The 15,551-nt window shown below is 48.1% G+C and overlaps 1 protein-coding gene across 1 annotated transcript in view; it reads left to right on the top strand.

Annotated features, from left to right (window-relative positions):
* RORC (RAR related orphan receptor C) overlaps positions 1-13,558 on the top strand; it is a 31,118-nt gene extending 17,560 nt beyond the window's left edge. The window contains exons 3-11 of the mRNA XM_036767880.1: positions 2,937-3,022; positions 3,294-3,435; positions 4,995-5,489; positions 5,804-5,925; positions 7,147-7,279; positions 7,553-7,660; positions 7,865-7,975; positions 9,929-10,038; positions 11,815-13,558. Coding sequence (XP_036623775.1) covers positions 2,937-3,022; positions 3,294-3,435; positions 4,995-5,489; positions 5,804-5,925; positions 7,147-7,279; positions 7,553-7,660; positions 7,865-7,975; positions 9,929-10,038; positions 11,815-11,976 — 1,469 coding nt within the window. The 3' untranslated portion in view covers positions 11,977-13,558. The remainder of the gene's footprint in view (positions 1-2,936; positions 3,023-3,293; positions 3,436-4,994; positions 5,490-5,803; positions 5,926-7,146; positions 7,280-7,552; positions 7,661-7,864; positions 7,976-9,928; positions 10,039-11,814) is intronic.
* Positions 13,559-15,551: the final 1,993 nt, after the last annotated feature.

The raw sequence follows: 15,551 nt of genomic DNA on the forward strand, positions 1-15,551 counted from the left end.
TAGATTTCTATGCTTGTAGGCAGGCCGAATAAATCTCACTGCCAGCTGCATTTTGGACAGCCCTGATCTAGTGCATGTCCCTGGAACTTAACCTGAAGTATATCATAAAAGGCTTTTTCAAATAATTGGTTCACATTTTGACATACTGTGTCTTCAAGGTTGCCCCAATCTAGATTTTTTTTTGATGGGGGAAAGACCTATGATTTGCAGAGTGGGTTTCCAAGTGAGGAAACTCCTACCGATGCAGATTGTCAACTTTTCTTCAACTTATAGTCTTAAATGCCTGGATCCCTTTGAGGTTAAGTGACTTGCCCAGGGTCTTATAGCCAGCATATCTCAGTGACAGGACTTAAACTCAGGTTGTCCTGAGTCAGGGCTAGGGCTCTATTCATTACTCCATCCTGCCTTTCTTCCAGTTTAGATTTTTGTTCAGTCATTTCAGACACGTCTGACTCTTCAGGACCCCATTTGAGATTTTCTTGGCAAAGATACTGGAGTGGTTTGTCATTTCCCTTTTCAAGTTCATTTGATAGATTAGGAAACTGAGGTAAACAGGGTTAAGTGATTTGCCCAGGGTCACACAACTAGTGACTGAGATCAGATTTTAATTCAAGTCTTCCTGAAAATTTAGATACACTGTCAAAAACGAAAGTTACATTAGTCTGTCATAATCAATATAAAACCATTCTGGTGTCTAGGGATCACCCCTTTTCAAGCATTGGTCGCCACCTAACACCACGCCCCATTGTAGGGAGCTATTTGATTTACTGCAGTGAAAGGCCGTACTCCTAGGAAGTATTGGAGTGACCTTTAGCATAAGTAAGCCGTGTGAGTCTAGAAGTAGGTAACCTTGGGTGTTATGTTTTCTGACCTTGGAGGTGGGATCAACACACAAAACAGGCAAGGAACCTCATTCTACCCCTTCCTGCCCAGGTTTCCCCCCCCCTCCACACTCCCTACTGAGGCCTCAGTGACCTCCTACTGGGGCCAGAGAGGAGTGTTTGGCCTGTGGCAATACCGAAAATATCTACTGTGGCTGGAAGCAGCCTCCCTGGGCTACCCTCTGAGGTTGGGGGAGTGAGGCCATGACGGGGGGCTGCGTGCTGGCCTTCGCTACTCGGCGGGAAGCAGCAGGGCACTGATAAGCACAAAGTGAAGAAAGAGAGAGGAACCTGGTGGCCAAGAGCAAACCACAGGGGCGGGGATGGGAGAGGGGGTGGGGGGAGATCAGGGCAAGAACAGGGCCCCCAGAGTCACAAAGAGAGAGGGAGAACACAAGGGTCCCAGCCTCCAAGATCTGGGTTCCACAGACGCGCTGACACACCTTCAAAAGTGCACAGGGGCATCCACGCTTTGCTATATACATACACCCCATTTCAAACATATGCATGTTCACAAAAATCCGTATACACCGATGTACCAATCTTGATGCTGTAACATTCATTCACAGAATCAGAAAGCATTTATTGAGTGCCTGCTATGTACCAGGCAACAGTGAGACAGTCCCTACCCTCAAGAACCTTACAGTCTAGCCAGGGAAGACACCACGTCCATACACAGCAGATACAAGGTCATTGGGAGGAGAAGACACCAGCAGCCGAGGGGATCAGGCAAGGCTTTGTGTAGAAGGTGGAACCTGAGTTGAGCCTTGAAGGAAATGAGGGGAACCAGACAGATTGATGACAACCCCTGCCTACGTAGTTCCTGAAAGCCATGGGGTTCTCAGACACCCACTAGACCCACTTAATCTTAGCACGAGATAGTGGAAAGAGTGGGAAACCCAAGTCGTAGTGATCTACTGCTCTCTCACTAACTGGCTGTGTGATCTTGGGTAAATCGATTTATAACGATGATGATGGTAACAACATCTACATCGTGCTTGGGTTTGCAAAACAGTAACTTATTTTATCCTCATAGCAACCTTGGGAGATGGATGCTATCATCTCCACTTTACAGATGAGGAAACTGAGGCAAACAGAATCATGTGACTAGCTCAGGGTATATAGCTAGTAAGTGTCTGAGGCTAGATTTGACCTCAGGTCCTCCTGCTTCCAGGGCCGGCACTCAATCTACTGCACCACCTAGTGCACGATTTCCTCACCTGTAACTAGGGAATTTTAGGCCAAATTACCACCAAGGTCCCTTCAAGCTCTGATTCTGTGATTCGTGCATATACACTTTCTAGCTGACTTACATGGGCACATGCATTCCAGTATACAAACTCATTAATATCTATAAGCATGCCCTCACACGCTCCCTTTAGCATACACACACATATGCAAATCCTGGATCAGTAAGGTAGTCCTACCCTTTGGTTTCCAGGTACCCATCAAAAAACTGTTTGAGCCCCATAGCAACTATATTTGTGTCCCCAGAATCCCCCCACCCCGCTGTCTCCTGAACTCAATACGAAAAGCATATTGTGGTAGCATGGGCCCAATCCTCCCCCTCTGAGCCTGGGTAAGCAAGGGTGTACATCCCTGCCTGGTGCCCAGGTGCCCCTAGCCCAGCCCACCACATCCTCCTCACTTGCCCCATACTCTGCCCGTGGGAGCAGAGCCTGGGGTGAGGGGTGGAGAAGAGACAGAAAGCAAGGTTCTTCAGGCGGGAAGCAGGTGCTGCGAGGCAGCAGGGACTCAGGTCCCAAGGCGGGAGGGAAGTATAAAGGGTCTGTGTGACTTGAGGAGTGGGGTGGGGGTGGAGGAACAGGTGGCCTCTCTGTACATCTGCTGCCTTTGCCACCCCACAAAACTGATGCCACTTCCCTGACTTCCCTGTCCTCTTCCCAGCCCCCATTAACATTTAGCTTCCTCCAGGAGTCCCTGCTTCCCTCCAAATTTTGAGGGTGAAACTGAATATTCAGTACCCATATTGAATAAGCAAGAGAAACTTTGGTTTGTGTCCTCCAATCCATTCTTTTTCACACTCTTTTTCAGCTCAGATTGAAGTGATCCCTTGTAAGATCTGTGGGGACAAATCTTCTGGGATCCACTATGGGGTCATCACCTGTGAAGGGTGCAAGGTGAGATACACATACACTCTTTGTCAAGCAGAGGGGGAAGAGGTATGCCAAAGAAATGTGGGACTCAGGAGCCCTTGTTTGGTGTAGAATAGTCCTTAGAAGAGACACAGCAACCAGAGAGGAACATGGGGAGATGGCCAACATGCTTTCCATGTAGATCTCTGAACACAAGCCTCCTATCCCTAGGTGTAGTGATAGGGAGTGAAGGGAAAGCAGGGAAGTTGAGGAATCTGAAGGGTGCAGTCTTCTAATCCTAACCCTTTACCACCAGGGTTTCTTTCGCCGGAGCCAGCAATGTAATGTAGCATACTCCTGTACCCGACAGCAAAGCTGCCCTATAGACCGTACCAGCCGGAACCGCTGTCAACACTGTCGCCTGCAGAAATGCCTGGCATTGGGCATGTCCCGGGATGGTGAGGCCATGCAGGGAAGGCTCCCTGGCTACTACTTGGGACCCCTCTGTCTATGGGGTCTGTAAATGGGGGCCCTAACTAGCTAATCAAACAGAAGACATCAAAGCACTTCCTGAATTCTTAGACTTCTGTAGGGCTCATCAAAAGAGTAATGACTGGAATCAAGAGAAATCTGATTCACCTTCTAGCTGTTATACTCACTAATTTTGGCTTTGGGAGTCATTGAACTTCTCTGTGCCTCTCTCTCCTCATCTGTAAAATAGGGATAAAAATTTTGCACTGCCTGCTTCACAGGGTCTTATAAGGAAGGTGCTTTCTAAAGCTAAAGTGGCTAGAGAAAAGTGAACAGAGAAGGGTGACTCTCCTGCCCCCCGCAAAAAAATTTCCTCATGCCTCAGCCTTTTTCCATCTTTTCTTCTCCAGACTAGATGGTTTCCAGTTCTGCCTCTCTCGTGTCTCGCCCCATCCCTCAGATCCCACCTGGTAGACCCCACCTGGTTCCCTATTCTCCCTCTTCCCCAGTTCCTTCACCTTTCCCCCTTGAGCATTTATGAGCATCTACTATGCTAGGTGTTGGGGCACAGATGCAAAAAAAAATGAAATGACTTGGAGCTAATGGGAAAAGCTGGGCCAGCGACTGAGCGAGACTAAAAATAGCCACCATCCCTAGCAAAGCATCAGGGGTGGGGAATAGCAGCAGGTTTGAGCCCGTCGTCTCTCTCCGAAGCCACTCACCCGACACCCCACAGACGAGGGAGCTCAGGGAAGGGGCAGAGTTAGTGGGGGGACAAGAGGAGGAGACGAGAGGAGGGTGGGATGATGTGACACAAGAAGCCAGAAGGAACCTGTCAGCACTTTTCAGAGCCTGAAATAACCAAGCAAAAGGAAACACATAGGCGGAGAGCTGGCCTGGGGTGTGAAGGGAGCAGGCAGGGAGGGGGACTGTGCCTCCACACCTGGGAGGGGTTGAAGGGGGTGTAGGGCGGGGAGGGAGGGGGAATGAAGGGGCAGGAAAGAGAGTCAGAAGAGGATGTTCAGAAACAAGCCGCTGAGCCCTGGGTTGGGCTGTGGTGTGTATCTAGGTCACCAGGGAGCCTGTAGGCCTGACCACATGGAGACCTATGTTCACAGCTCTCCTAGCTCTTCTTCCTCCTGACTCCTGGGCAACAGGGGTGACCCCAATACAGCGCTGCTGTCCCCCTACCTCTCACCTTGAACCCCATTCCCTAGACAAAGGGTCCAGGCATCTAGCCTCGACTCTTTCCTTGTGTTCATCTTCTCCACTCTTGATAGTATCACTTCGGGAGATAGTATCACTTTGCAGTGTGGAATGTAGGAAGAACATAAGCAGGCCAGTCCCTGGAACACCTGGGAGGAGAAAGGTGAGAGAGGGCCTCAAGGCGGGGGCCACTGGAGGATGCAGCTTCTCCCAGGAGGAAGTCAGAGTAAGACAGAAGTGGGTCTGTTGTCAGCCAGCCAGCTGTCAGGCACGTCGAGGTGCCTCTTTCTCCACCACCCCTCACCCCAACGACTCTGATCTCTCACTGGGCCTCTTCCAGCTGTCAAGTTTGGCCGAATGTCCAAGAAGCAGAGGGACAGTTTGCATGCCGAGGTGCAGAAGCAACTACAGCAGCAGCGACAACAAGTGGCCACTCCGCCCCCTGCGGGGACCAGAGGGGCAGATACCCCTGCCTATCCCATTGCCCTCCCCAGTGGACAGCTACCTCTGGGCTCCTCACCTGACCTGCCTGAGGCCTCTGCCTGCCCCCCTGCTCTCCTTAGTACCCCAGGCCCTGGACCCTCCTACCCTAATAGCCTGGCCAAAATGGGGCTGGCTGGGGCTGTGTACTCCCGTGGGTACAGCCCAGATCGGGCAAAGGCTGAGGTCGGCAGAGCTTTCTATGGCTTGGGTAGCCAGCTGTCCCCTGACAGGTGTGAGCTCCACATTGGGGAACCCCGACATCTGGTGCTTGGGGAGCCAAGCCAAGGGAGGGACTTGTACAGCAGCCCCAGCTTCCGCCTCGAACTCCCCAACGCCTCCCTGACTGAGATTGGTAAGCAGCCGGAGATGGGGGCAGGACCAGCCAGGCAGTTTCTCTTTAAGTAGAGAGGAAGGATAGGGAAGGAACTGAAGTCAGGGAGGGGTGACAGATTCCTAGGGGCTCCCAAGACAGAGACCAATGTTTGAGGGAAAAATAGAGACACACCAAAGCTCAATCCTCTGTCTCAGAAAGGTGGGAGCATGCAGGGCTGGATGGTCCTAGGCAGAAAGCCAGAGGGAGGAGGGAAACCAGGGGGATAGTCTAATGGTGGGAACTCCCATGTGGCAGGGGAGAACTGAGGTTCAGTGTATACTTCCCGGCTGCAGAGCACTTGATCCAAAACGTTTGTAAGTCCTATCAAGAGACTTGTCAGCTTCGACTGGAAGACCTGCAGAGGCAACGTTCCAACGTCTTCTCCCGGGAGGAGGTGACCAACTACCAAAGAAAGGTAATGATTCAGGGGCCAGACCAAAAGGGTGAGGCGGCCCCATGGTCATCAGGAAAGTCCAGAGAGACAGAGACATATGAATGCACACCTGGGTGAGGGAAGATGTGTCTGCACACAGCTTTGTTCATGTATGTACCTCTATTTATGTCAGTATGTTGAGAAACTGGTCTCAAACTCATAGAATCTCAGAACTGGATAGATAGGAACCAAGAGATCATGCAGCCTGACTTCCTCATTTTACAGATGGGAAAAACTCAAGTCCAGAGAAAGAGCATGATTGGCCCATGGTCTTATGATCAGTAAGTGGCAGAGATGGACCTAGACCCACGGCCTCCGACTCCCCAATATGGTGCCCTTTCCTTCTCAGCAGTGTGAATCTCAGAATCTTGGCTTTTGTTCACACCTCATTGAATGTCCTCACCACTCCTCTCTAGTAAACTCCTGCCCAGTCTAGGCCTAGTTTAAATTCCATCTCCTTCCCCTAACCACCTCAATCCCAACAATGATCTTTCCCTCTAAGCTCCTTATAAAATGAATCACTCATTTGGAAACTTACTATATAGACTGCTTTGCAGTTAGCGTGTATATGTATACTTCCTCTCTCCAACTAGACTAAAAGCTCCATGAGGGCAGGCTCCCCTTTGCAAACATTTTGAATCCTTGTAGTGCCTTGGAATAGTAGTTCACATTTCTATAGCACCTTAAGTGCTGTATATTAACTCATCAGATTTCAAAGCTCTGGGGCTGACCATGCTCTAGAACAAAAGTGCTTCCCTCACAACAACCCCATGAGGTAGGGAATATGAATATTCTTATCCCCATTTTACAGATGATAAGAAAGGCCCAGAGGAAGGAAGAGAATTGACATAGCTGATAAGTATTAGAGCCAGGATTCAAACCCAGATCTACTGACTCCGAATCCAGTTTTCTTTCTACTACACTGTGTTGTCCATAGTGGGCACTCAGACATTTGCTGGTTGTTGATACTTTTTTATATGTCTACACATGTTAGTGCATGTATGCGACTTCAGGAGACTATGCCCACCATAGTTTGCTCAGGTTTGTTCCCTGAATGCTGTGAAGGGGTTAAATGGTCAGAGATGGGTCCCAGGAAGTCATATGGGGTTGAGGGTAGAAGGAACCTTGGTCATGGAGAGGGTTGGGGGGCTCTGATCTGTGTCTTTTCTCTTCCCTATGGTGGTTTTTTTTCCCCACCCCAAGTCAATGTGGGAGATGTGGGAACGCTGCGCCCATCGGCTCACCGAGGCCATCCAGTACGTGGTGGAATTCGCCAAAAGGCTAGCGGGCTTCATGGAGCTGTGTCAGAATGACCAGATTGTGCTGCTCAAAGCAGGTGCCAGGAGGGTGCTAAAAAGGCTCATGTTGGGGACAAGAGGGAGTGAGGATAGAGACTATGCTGGGTGTGGGTCAGGAAAGGTGTCTAGAAAGACCTAAAGGGAGAGGTTCTTAGGAAGAGATGCAAAAAGGCTAAGAGGTAACTTGTCCAATGTGGGAGCTGAGATGGCTTTGAGGCTAAGCTTGGGGTATTACCTTCCTACCTCTCTCCGCTTTGCAGATATTTTCTCCTGCCTTTTCTCCTTTCTCATCTTCCCCTCCCTCCCCACAGGGGCCATGGAGGTGGTACTGGTGAGGATGTGCCGAGCCTACAATGCTGACAATCGCACAGTCTTCTTTGAGGGCAAATATGGAGGCGTGGACCTGTTCAGAGCCTTGGGTGAGGAGCAGTGAAGGGAAGGTGAAAGTTCCTGGTTCCAACCCACTGTCAAACACAGTACACTCCTATTTCAAGACCAGCTACCTCCTTTCCCCCAGTCACCCCAAGGCAAGAGTCTGGGTTGGGCCCTCAACAGCAAATGACCCCCTCGTCTCAATTCAACACACTCTCCTTTACTCTCCCCATGCTTCCAATTTCTTTTAGGCTGCAGTGAACTCATTGGTTCCATCTTTGACTTCTCCCACTCCCTGTGTGCTCTGCATTTTTCCGAGGACGAGATCGCTCTCTACACAGCCCTTGTTCTCATCAATGCCAGTGAGTTGTGGCAGGACTTTGAGGTGCCTAAGCAGGTGGGAGGAGGGCAAGATGCTGGGATAAGAATGGAGCCTAATACTGGAATATGTGGGCAGTCCCTAACTGCTAGGAACCATTAACACAAAGAAGAAAACTGATGCCTCTAGAAAGTTGATGCTTGGGGCAATCTACACTGTGCCTGTCTACCCCAATAATTTTATTCTGGGTTAAATGAACGTCATGAGTAGTCAGTCAGAAGAAAAGAAATCATAGACGGGAAGCTCGGGAGACAGTGCATAGAAATATGGCAGACCCAGTGAAGGTTAGACCTTGAAATGATCTGTTGTGGTATAATGGAAAGACTCAAAAGGCCTGGGTTCAAATTCTGATTCTGCCACTTGCATGGCCTTGGGCAGGTTGCTTTACCTATCTGGGCCTCCATTTCTTCACTTGTAAAATAAGAATCCTGAACTAGATGATCTCTATGGTCCCTTCCAATTTTGAAATCCTATGATCTCTAGCTGCATGAAGAACTACATGAAGAAACTGAGTGTTAAGAGGAAAGAGACAGTTCTAACCCCTTTGACTTGGGGATGGCTAAAAGAGAAATAGAAAATGAGCCTTCAGGACAGTTTAAATTAACTGTTATGTTTATGAGTCTTGTCTGATTTCAAAGCTCCAGGATTGACATTTTCTGGAAGGAAAGGTCCAGAAAAGGCACTGATACCCACAGCACACATGCGTTTGTTGCCACATACTATTCTGAGTCTCAAATTATCTAAGACAGGTTTGGTTCCCTTGGATAGAGCAATGATTACCAGGGTACAGACAAGTTTCCTCATAAATTTGTTCTTAAATACATCTACATTTGTTATTTCAGACCAAAGGTGGATGTACTTAAAGATTGTACCTTTAAAATAAGCACACACACCCTTAAGGAAACAACCTCAAATGATGGAATATCTTTTCTTGGTAGTGAGTACCTAGGAATTAAGTTCTGCCTTTAAAAAGTATATATATTCCCTTTGCCAGAGGTGGCCAGAGCCAACACCTCTTTGTGGGGGCTGGAGAGTTAGTCGGAGAGGGAGAAGAAGGGAGAGGTTAGGTGATAGGGGACGAACTGGAGATTCCATTGGTATGGATGTCCCAGAGGAGTGAACTCTCTCCTCAATGGAGGCTGTCACCTTCTCTTTAACTTACAGTTTTAAAAAGTTACCTAGAAGAGAGGGGTCAGATGATAGTCAGTAGAGGCAAGACTCGAATCCATGTCTTCCTGGCTCCAGGACCATCTCTCAGTCCACTGAAATATGTTGTATGTGTGAGAAGACTTTAAATCATGGTGCCTGGTTTCATCTACCCCAAACCTAGAGTTGCTTTTGTTTTGTTTTGTTTTTCTGGTTCCAGGTTACTAAAAGTACAAAAGCAGCCAGAGAAACATGGTCTGGGGGATAGGTAGCCACTGATATGCATAAAATATAATGGGGTCTGGGGGTGTAGGATGACCTAACTTCCTGGCCACAACGTGTTTTCACATTTTCCCCTTAGGCGGCATGTTTGACCTTTTGTGTCATCTTCAATTCTTCAAGGCTAACTTTGGTGTTCACTTAACCTGATTTTAACTGAATAAAAATATTTGGTGGTGTCTTCCCCCTACCCCACCCCCCAAGATGATTTGAAACATGGGATGGGAAGGGAAGCCTTAATAGTGGAGGTCCACAGATCGAGGTTAGCCCATAGGACAATAGAGACAAAGTGAACTGGAATTGGGAGGAATCAACTCCAGGTTTTTCCCAGTTTTCCTACATCCCTTAAGGCAAGCCCAGTTACCAGAGCCATCCTCCTAAGTAATCCTGTCCCTTTATGGGGGACTCTCAGGCTCAGATCCGTTCCTTTTCAAAGAGTGGCCATGCTGGCTTACCTACCATAAGGACTCCCAACTCCCCATCCCCACTGTAGCCTGGCTCCTCTCCCCAGACAGGCCGTGGTTACAAGAGAAAAGAAAGGTGGAGCAGTTGCAGCACAATTTGGAGCTGGCATTTCATCATCTTCTGTGCAAGACTCACCGCCAAGGCATCCTGGCTAAGGTAGGCAAGGTCCCTGTGAGGAGGGAGAGGGAGGGAGCACACCGGGGTTGGTACACTGGGATGCTCTACTGCTCCCAAAGGGCTAAGGACCCAGGGTAATGGATGTAGGAGTACGTTCATTCCCAAAGAGCAAACAGGGCTTTAGTAGTGATCCTGAGCCTCACGTAGGCCGTATCTTCAGGAAGGTCAAATAAAAATCTTAAGGGGAGGAAGATTTGGGATCACAGGACCTGAGGCTGACTCTTGGCGCTGCCACTTCTTAGCCACCATGGCACTAAGCAAATCTCTGGGGCCCAGTTTCCTTATCTGTGAAGCAATGCATTTGAACTAGATTATCTCTAAGATCTTGTTCAGCTCTAACATTCTTTGATTTTGAGGGACAGATAGGCTTTTTTGGTTCCTCCACCTCTCTCTAAGATCTTCCACATCTGCCTCTGGACTCATTCTTGTCTTCATCATGTTCTTCATCACTATCTCTCAGAGGTGGTGAATGGTCTGGACCAAGCATCTGTCTGGAATGAAAGGTGATCAGAGCGAGGGCAGGGTGATGCTGGAACCATATCTTCCCAGTGTCCATACCCACACAGGTGCTACCGTGGCCTAGTTTCTAGAAAGGTTTGGTGACTAAAGAATAGGAGAATGGTTATATTTGATAGGGTGATTCTACCTGGAACACCTCAAAGCTGACTTTCAACTAAAGGGCGGCACTCAGATCAAGGGGAAAGACGACTGAACTTAGAACCAGAAGGGCTGGGTTCAAGTCCCTCGGTCTCCACTTACTGGCAATGGAGCCTTTGACAAATCCCTGTATCTCAGTGCAAAGAAAGGATAATAACTGCTATTTATATAACTTTTAAGGTTTACAAAATGACTTTTACAGATAATGTGTAATCTTAAAGCTATTTGTAACCCTTAAAAGTCCTATAAAAATGTGAGCTAATACCATCAAGGAGGCAATGTGTGGGTACAATGAAGAACTGGTCCTGGAATCAGGCAAGATATGGTTTGGAATACGGCTTCTGAGATTGACTCAGGATGTAACGATGGATGGCTCCTTCTCTGATCCTCGGTTTCCTGAAAATAATATTTGTAGTGCCTAATTCACCAGGTTGTTATAAGGAACAAATCAGATAATTTCTTTGAAGTGATAGTTATCTTAGTTAATCTTCACAAGGTCCATACTATAGGTATTATTAGCCTCCTGTTTTACTGGTTAAAATGGGTGTTGAATGAGTTGACCTTGAAGGTGCCTTCCAGCCCTGAATTTCTTTGATTCTGTCTTCCTGCTTGCTGTGAAGGATCCAGCCCTAGGCCTTTGGACTAACTGATCCAGGTCAGGTTAAGGGGGATTCCAACTTCTTCTTGGAATGCATCCAAGGGGACTTTTATATTTAGCCCCAGAGCTTTAATCTTTCAGTACTTCCTAAACCTTCCCTGGTAATTAAACCCATGAGTTGAGCTGCCGTGCCTCCTAAACTAGCTTGGTTCAAAGAATCTGACTTGACTCGACTAACTCCCCAGTTCCTATTTTCCTTGTTCTATTACTGTCATCATCATCCCCAGACATTTCTTCAGGGAAGTGTCTCTTCTCTATCACTTGGATTCTCCTTTGCCCTTTCTGTTCTAAGAGGGAGATGAAGTTTAAAGATCTTGGCCCCTGAGATAACAGAAGCCAGCTAAGCCACTTTGTTTCAAGGAAGGACAGGGAAGCCGTGCTTGAAGATCTGTTCCTAACTTTATTTTCTCTTATCCCCTTTCTGTCCCACTTCTCTCCAGCTGCCACCCAAGGGGAAGCTTCGGAGCTTATGTAGTCAGCACATGGAGAAGCTGCAATCCTTCCAGCATCTTCATCCTGTTGTTGTCCAAGCTGCCTTCCCTCCCCTCTACAAGGAACTCTTCAGTACAGAAACTGAGCCCCCTGGAGTGCTATCTGACTGAGCTGAATGGCCAGTTCCCCTCCTCACCACAGTCTCCTGTCCTAACCTCAAGTCATCCACAGCTGTCTCCCCACTGCCAAACCATTATCTGTTTTCTCTGTCCAACCCCTGCCCCACCCCCACCTCTTCCCATGGCCTCCAGAAGTGGCCTGGGGTAAGTTACCATTCAGGCCAGATGACTGAATTTATTCCCTGGAACAGGCTCATCCTTACTGACCAATCTGGCAGTAGTATAGATGACTAGCAGGAAGAGATGCTGGGATCTCACCAGCTACGACTGTATGATGCTTCACCTTCCCCACCCCTCTAAGCTTCTGTGAGACCTGAGGGGCAGGCAGTGGATATGGGAGAGAGAGGAATCAAGGCAACAGAGAAACTCACAGGGGCCATACTGGACGAGTTCCAATTCTAAGCTCTGAACCCAAGAGGGGATTTTTGAAATACCTCATTTCATTTCCCGGAGGGCTGTGGCCAGGGAAGCTAGATCAAGCTCGAAGACAATTCAAACCCAAAAGGAACTGTTCATTTTATGCATCACCCAGAAGTTCATCTTTCCATCCTTTTCTTCCAGGTTATGATAGAAAATGAACAGCCACATTTCTTCACTGCCTTTTCAGAGGGCTTAGGAGAAACTAAATGTGTTAATGGTGGGGGCAGGGGTGGAGAAAGGGGGTGGGGGCAGGTAACTGCAAGAGTTCAGTGCGTACGGGTGATGGGGAGCAAGACTGGGTTGACAAATATGAAGGAGGGTGAGAACAAAAGTCACATGCACTTTATACATGGGATACAGGAATTGATACAAACATAATCACAAACCATACAAGTGTTCATACAAAGGAGACACACTTAAAGATGCATAAACAAGGTCCTATCCAAATCCACAATCACACATGTATGGGGCTTCAGGATGAAGTCCCTAGTCCTGAGGGATCCCAGAAGAATGATGATGCGGGGCTTCTGAATTCCACTGTCCTTGAGAATTCCTGCTTTAGGTCTGGGATGCTGCCACCTCTCAGCACAGTGTCAGCAGCATTTGGCCACCGTACCTCATGGCATCAACATGAATAAGAACAGCCAGGCAGAGACCAAGGAGACAACTAAAGTGGACGACGCCATCTCCATGTCCTCAAAGGATCCCCTCAGTCCCACCCACCAGACTTGCTCTTTGTTCTGGGGAGAAGAAGATGACACAGTATTATACATTCTGTGAAATGTCAGTTCCAGGATCACAGACTCTGGGCGGGGAGGGGAGAGGATATGAAGGTAGCCCTCAAATACCGCCCCCCCCCCAAGAACTCTATCCTGCCTCTGGATTTTTTACAACCTTACACATGACTATTGTCCTATCCTTTGGTGGTGTAGGGCAGTTGAAGGAGGTGATGAAAGCTGAAAGTCTCATTACTTTTACTCTCTGGGGAAGGGTAACAAGGGAAAACTCAATTCTAGATTTGTGTCATTCTTTATAAGGTGATTTTTAAAGGCAATGGGGAGGGGGGACAGAGAGCAGGAAATGCAACAGCTTCGATGAGAAAATCAAAAACCTTTGAGCTGCTATTGGCCAAAGTTAAACAAGGTTACCCAGATGACTGACTGATTTCATTCCTGCGCCAGAGAAAACCATCAGCACCGTAATTGACACACACCATGGTGTGGCATAGTGGTTTGGGCACCCATCTTCGAGTAAGAAAGACAGTTCAAATTCTGCCACTGTGTGAAATTGCTGCAAATCCGGGCCTCAGCTTCCATGTCTCTAAAATGAAAGGGTTGTACTTGCCCTTTTAAAAAACAACTCCCTGCTCTAAATCATTGGTCTTACGGTCCAATCTCCCCCAGCTGTTTGGATTGAAACATTTTGCAGAAGGACCCAAAATGAAAGGGTCTCAGTTTCTTCATCTGTAAAGTTTGAGGGTTGGATTAGAATAGATGATTTCTGACAATTCAGTTCTAATAGTCAATGTCTATAACCTTGTAAGAAGCCCAAGTTGAGATCCTGTTTCCTCATCCGTAAAATAAGATAAGGCTACATGAGATTTAAAGTCCCTTTCACTTGTAATAGCCCTTATCCATTATAATCCTACAGGGGTATTCCTAAATGCCAGAGAGATCCTATTTAATCAGAAAGCTATCCTCCCCTGGCCCTGGTGCTCTCCTATAGGCTCTCTTGCTCCCTGGTTCTCTCTGCCCTGTATCAGTGACTCCTGCTGCAGCCCTCCCCTAAGACTTTATTTATTTATTTTGCACCAACGGGTTTGCTGCAGACTCATTCTCACTTGGTTTTAAAAGAGAGAGGAGGAAAAAAAAGAGAGAGAAACCCTTTCCAGCTCTTCTCTCTACCTTGGTGGCAGCAGCAGAGACGGCAGGCAAGCCTTAGGGAAAGTAGGTGTGCTAGAGAGGTCCAGGGGTTCCAAAGGCACAGACTGGATGGGAGAACTCCTCAACCCCAGACAGGATGCAGTGCCCAACTTGATGAAGCTCCCACGATCTCCCTGGTAAGTGCCTCCCTATCGGTCCCAGCCCTATCCCCCATTCTTATCTTTAGGCAGCCCTCCTCATTTCTATGGCATTTTTAGTGTGGTAGACCAGGGTGTCTAATAGATTTCCCAGCCCCCAAATTCCATCCCAGTCTTTGATTGCTGGCACATAGGATGGATTATGGATGCCGGGGCTTCGTCAGGAGGAGCCAAAGGGCACTTGGTGCCCTATGCCTATGGAAAAGAAATCCAAGGGGGGCTAATTTCCCCTTTTTGGGGGGGATCCTTAGTCAAGCGAGGGTGATTCTGACCTGTTTGTACCTGAAATCTCTCTCTCTGTTCCCTTAGCCTCCCTGCCCATAGACCCTCATCTGGGTGTTAAGGACCCCTTTTAGAGGGGACATGTTAGTTTGGGCTGGCATCAAATACGTCCTCAAGACTGCAGCATAGAGGTTGGGAAGGAGGAATCTCTTCAAACATGAGGAAGAGATAGGCCTTTCTCCCAATGTTTTGATTGCCTCTCTCTGTAATTTCTCTCCCCTCTCCCCCCACCACTTCATCTATTGCAATTTAAGGAGGAAAAAGAAGTGGGACTGACACCTTTCCCTCCTCTCTTACCAGCTGGCAGGAACCCAGTACAGCAGCCATGGAGATATCATGAGAAAAGTTTGTTCTTAGACACCTTATAAATAAATAAATCAAGGAAAGAGGTTCCCTCTAGATCCTTCAATCCTTCTGCTCCTTGCCCACCCCCTTTCCCTGACCTGAGAATGAAGTGGGAGGAGGGAAAGGGGACCTGCCTTATAAGGAGGAACAGCTCTACTGAGTACAGCATAAGAAAGGAAGGGCAGGAACTGCAGCATCTGGAACGATGTTACCCCTCAGGGTGAACTTCCTGGTGGTTGGGTGAAAATCAGAGCCACAGCAGGGGAGGCTCACTCAGCAGATCTAGGGAAAAGCTTGATGCACAAACCTGGGAGCAGAGCTCCGGAACATTCCCCTCAGCAGTCAGGTGAATCTTGCAACTGTCCAGCCAGCTGCGCTAACTTCCATTGTTTTCCTGCATCCCTCTCACTAGAATGTCTTAAGATTTCATTGTACCCGA

This window comes from Trichosurus vulpecula, chromosome 7 (genome assembly GCF_011100635.1).
Source record: "Trichosurus vulpecula isolate mTriVul1 chromosome 7, mTriVul1.pri, whole genome shotgun sequence".
Classification (NCBI taxonomy): Eukaryota; Metazoa; Chordata; class Mammalia; order Diprotodontia; family Phalangeridae; genus Trichosurus; species Trichosurus vulpecula.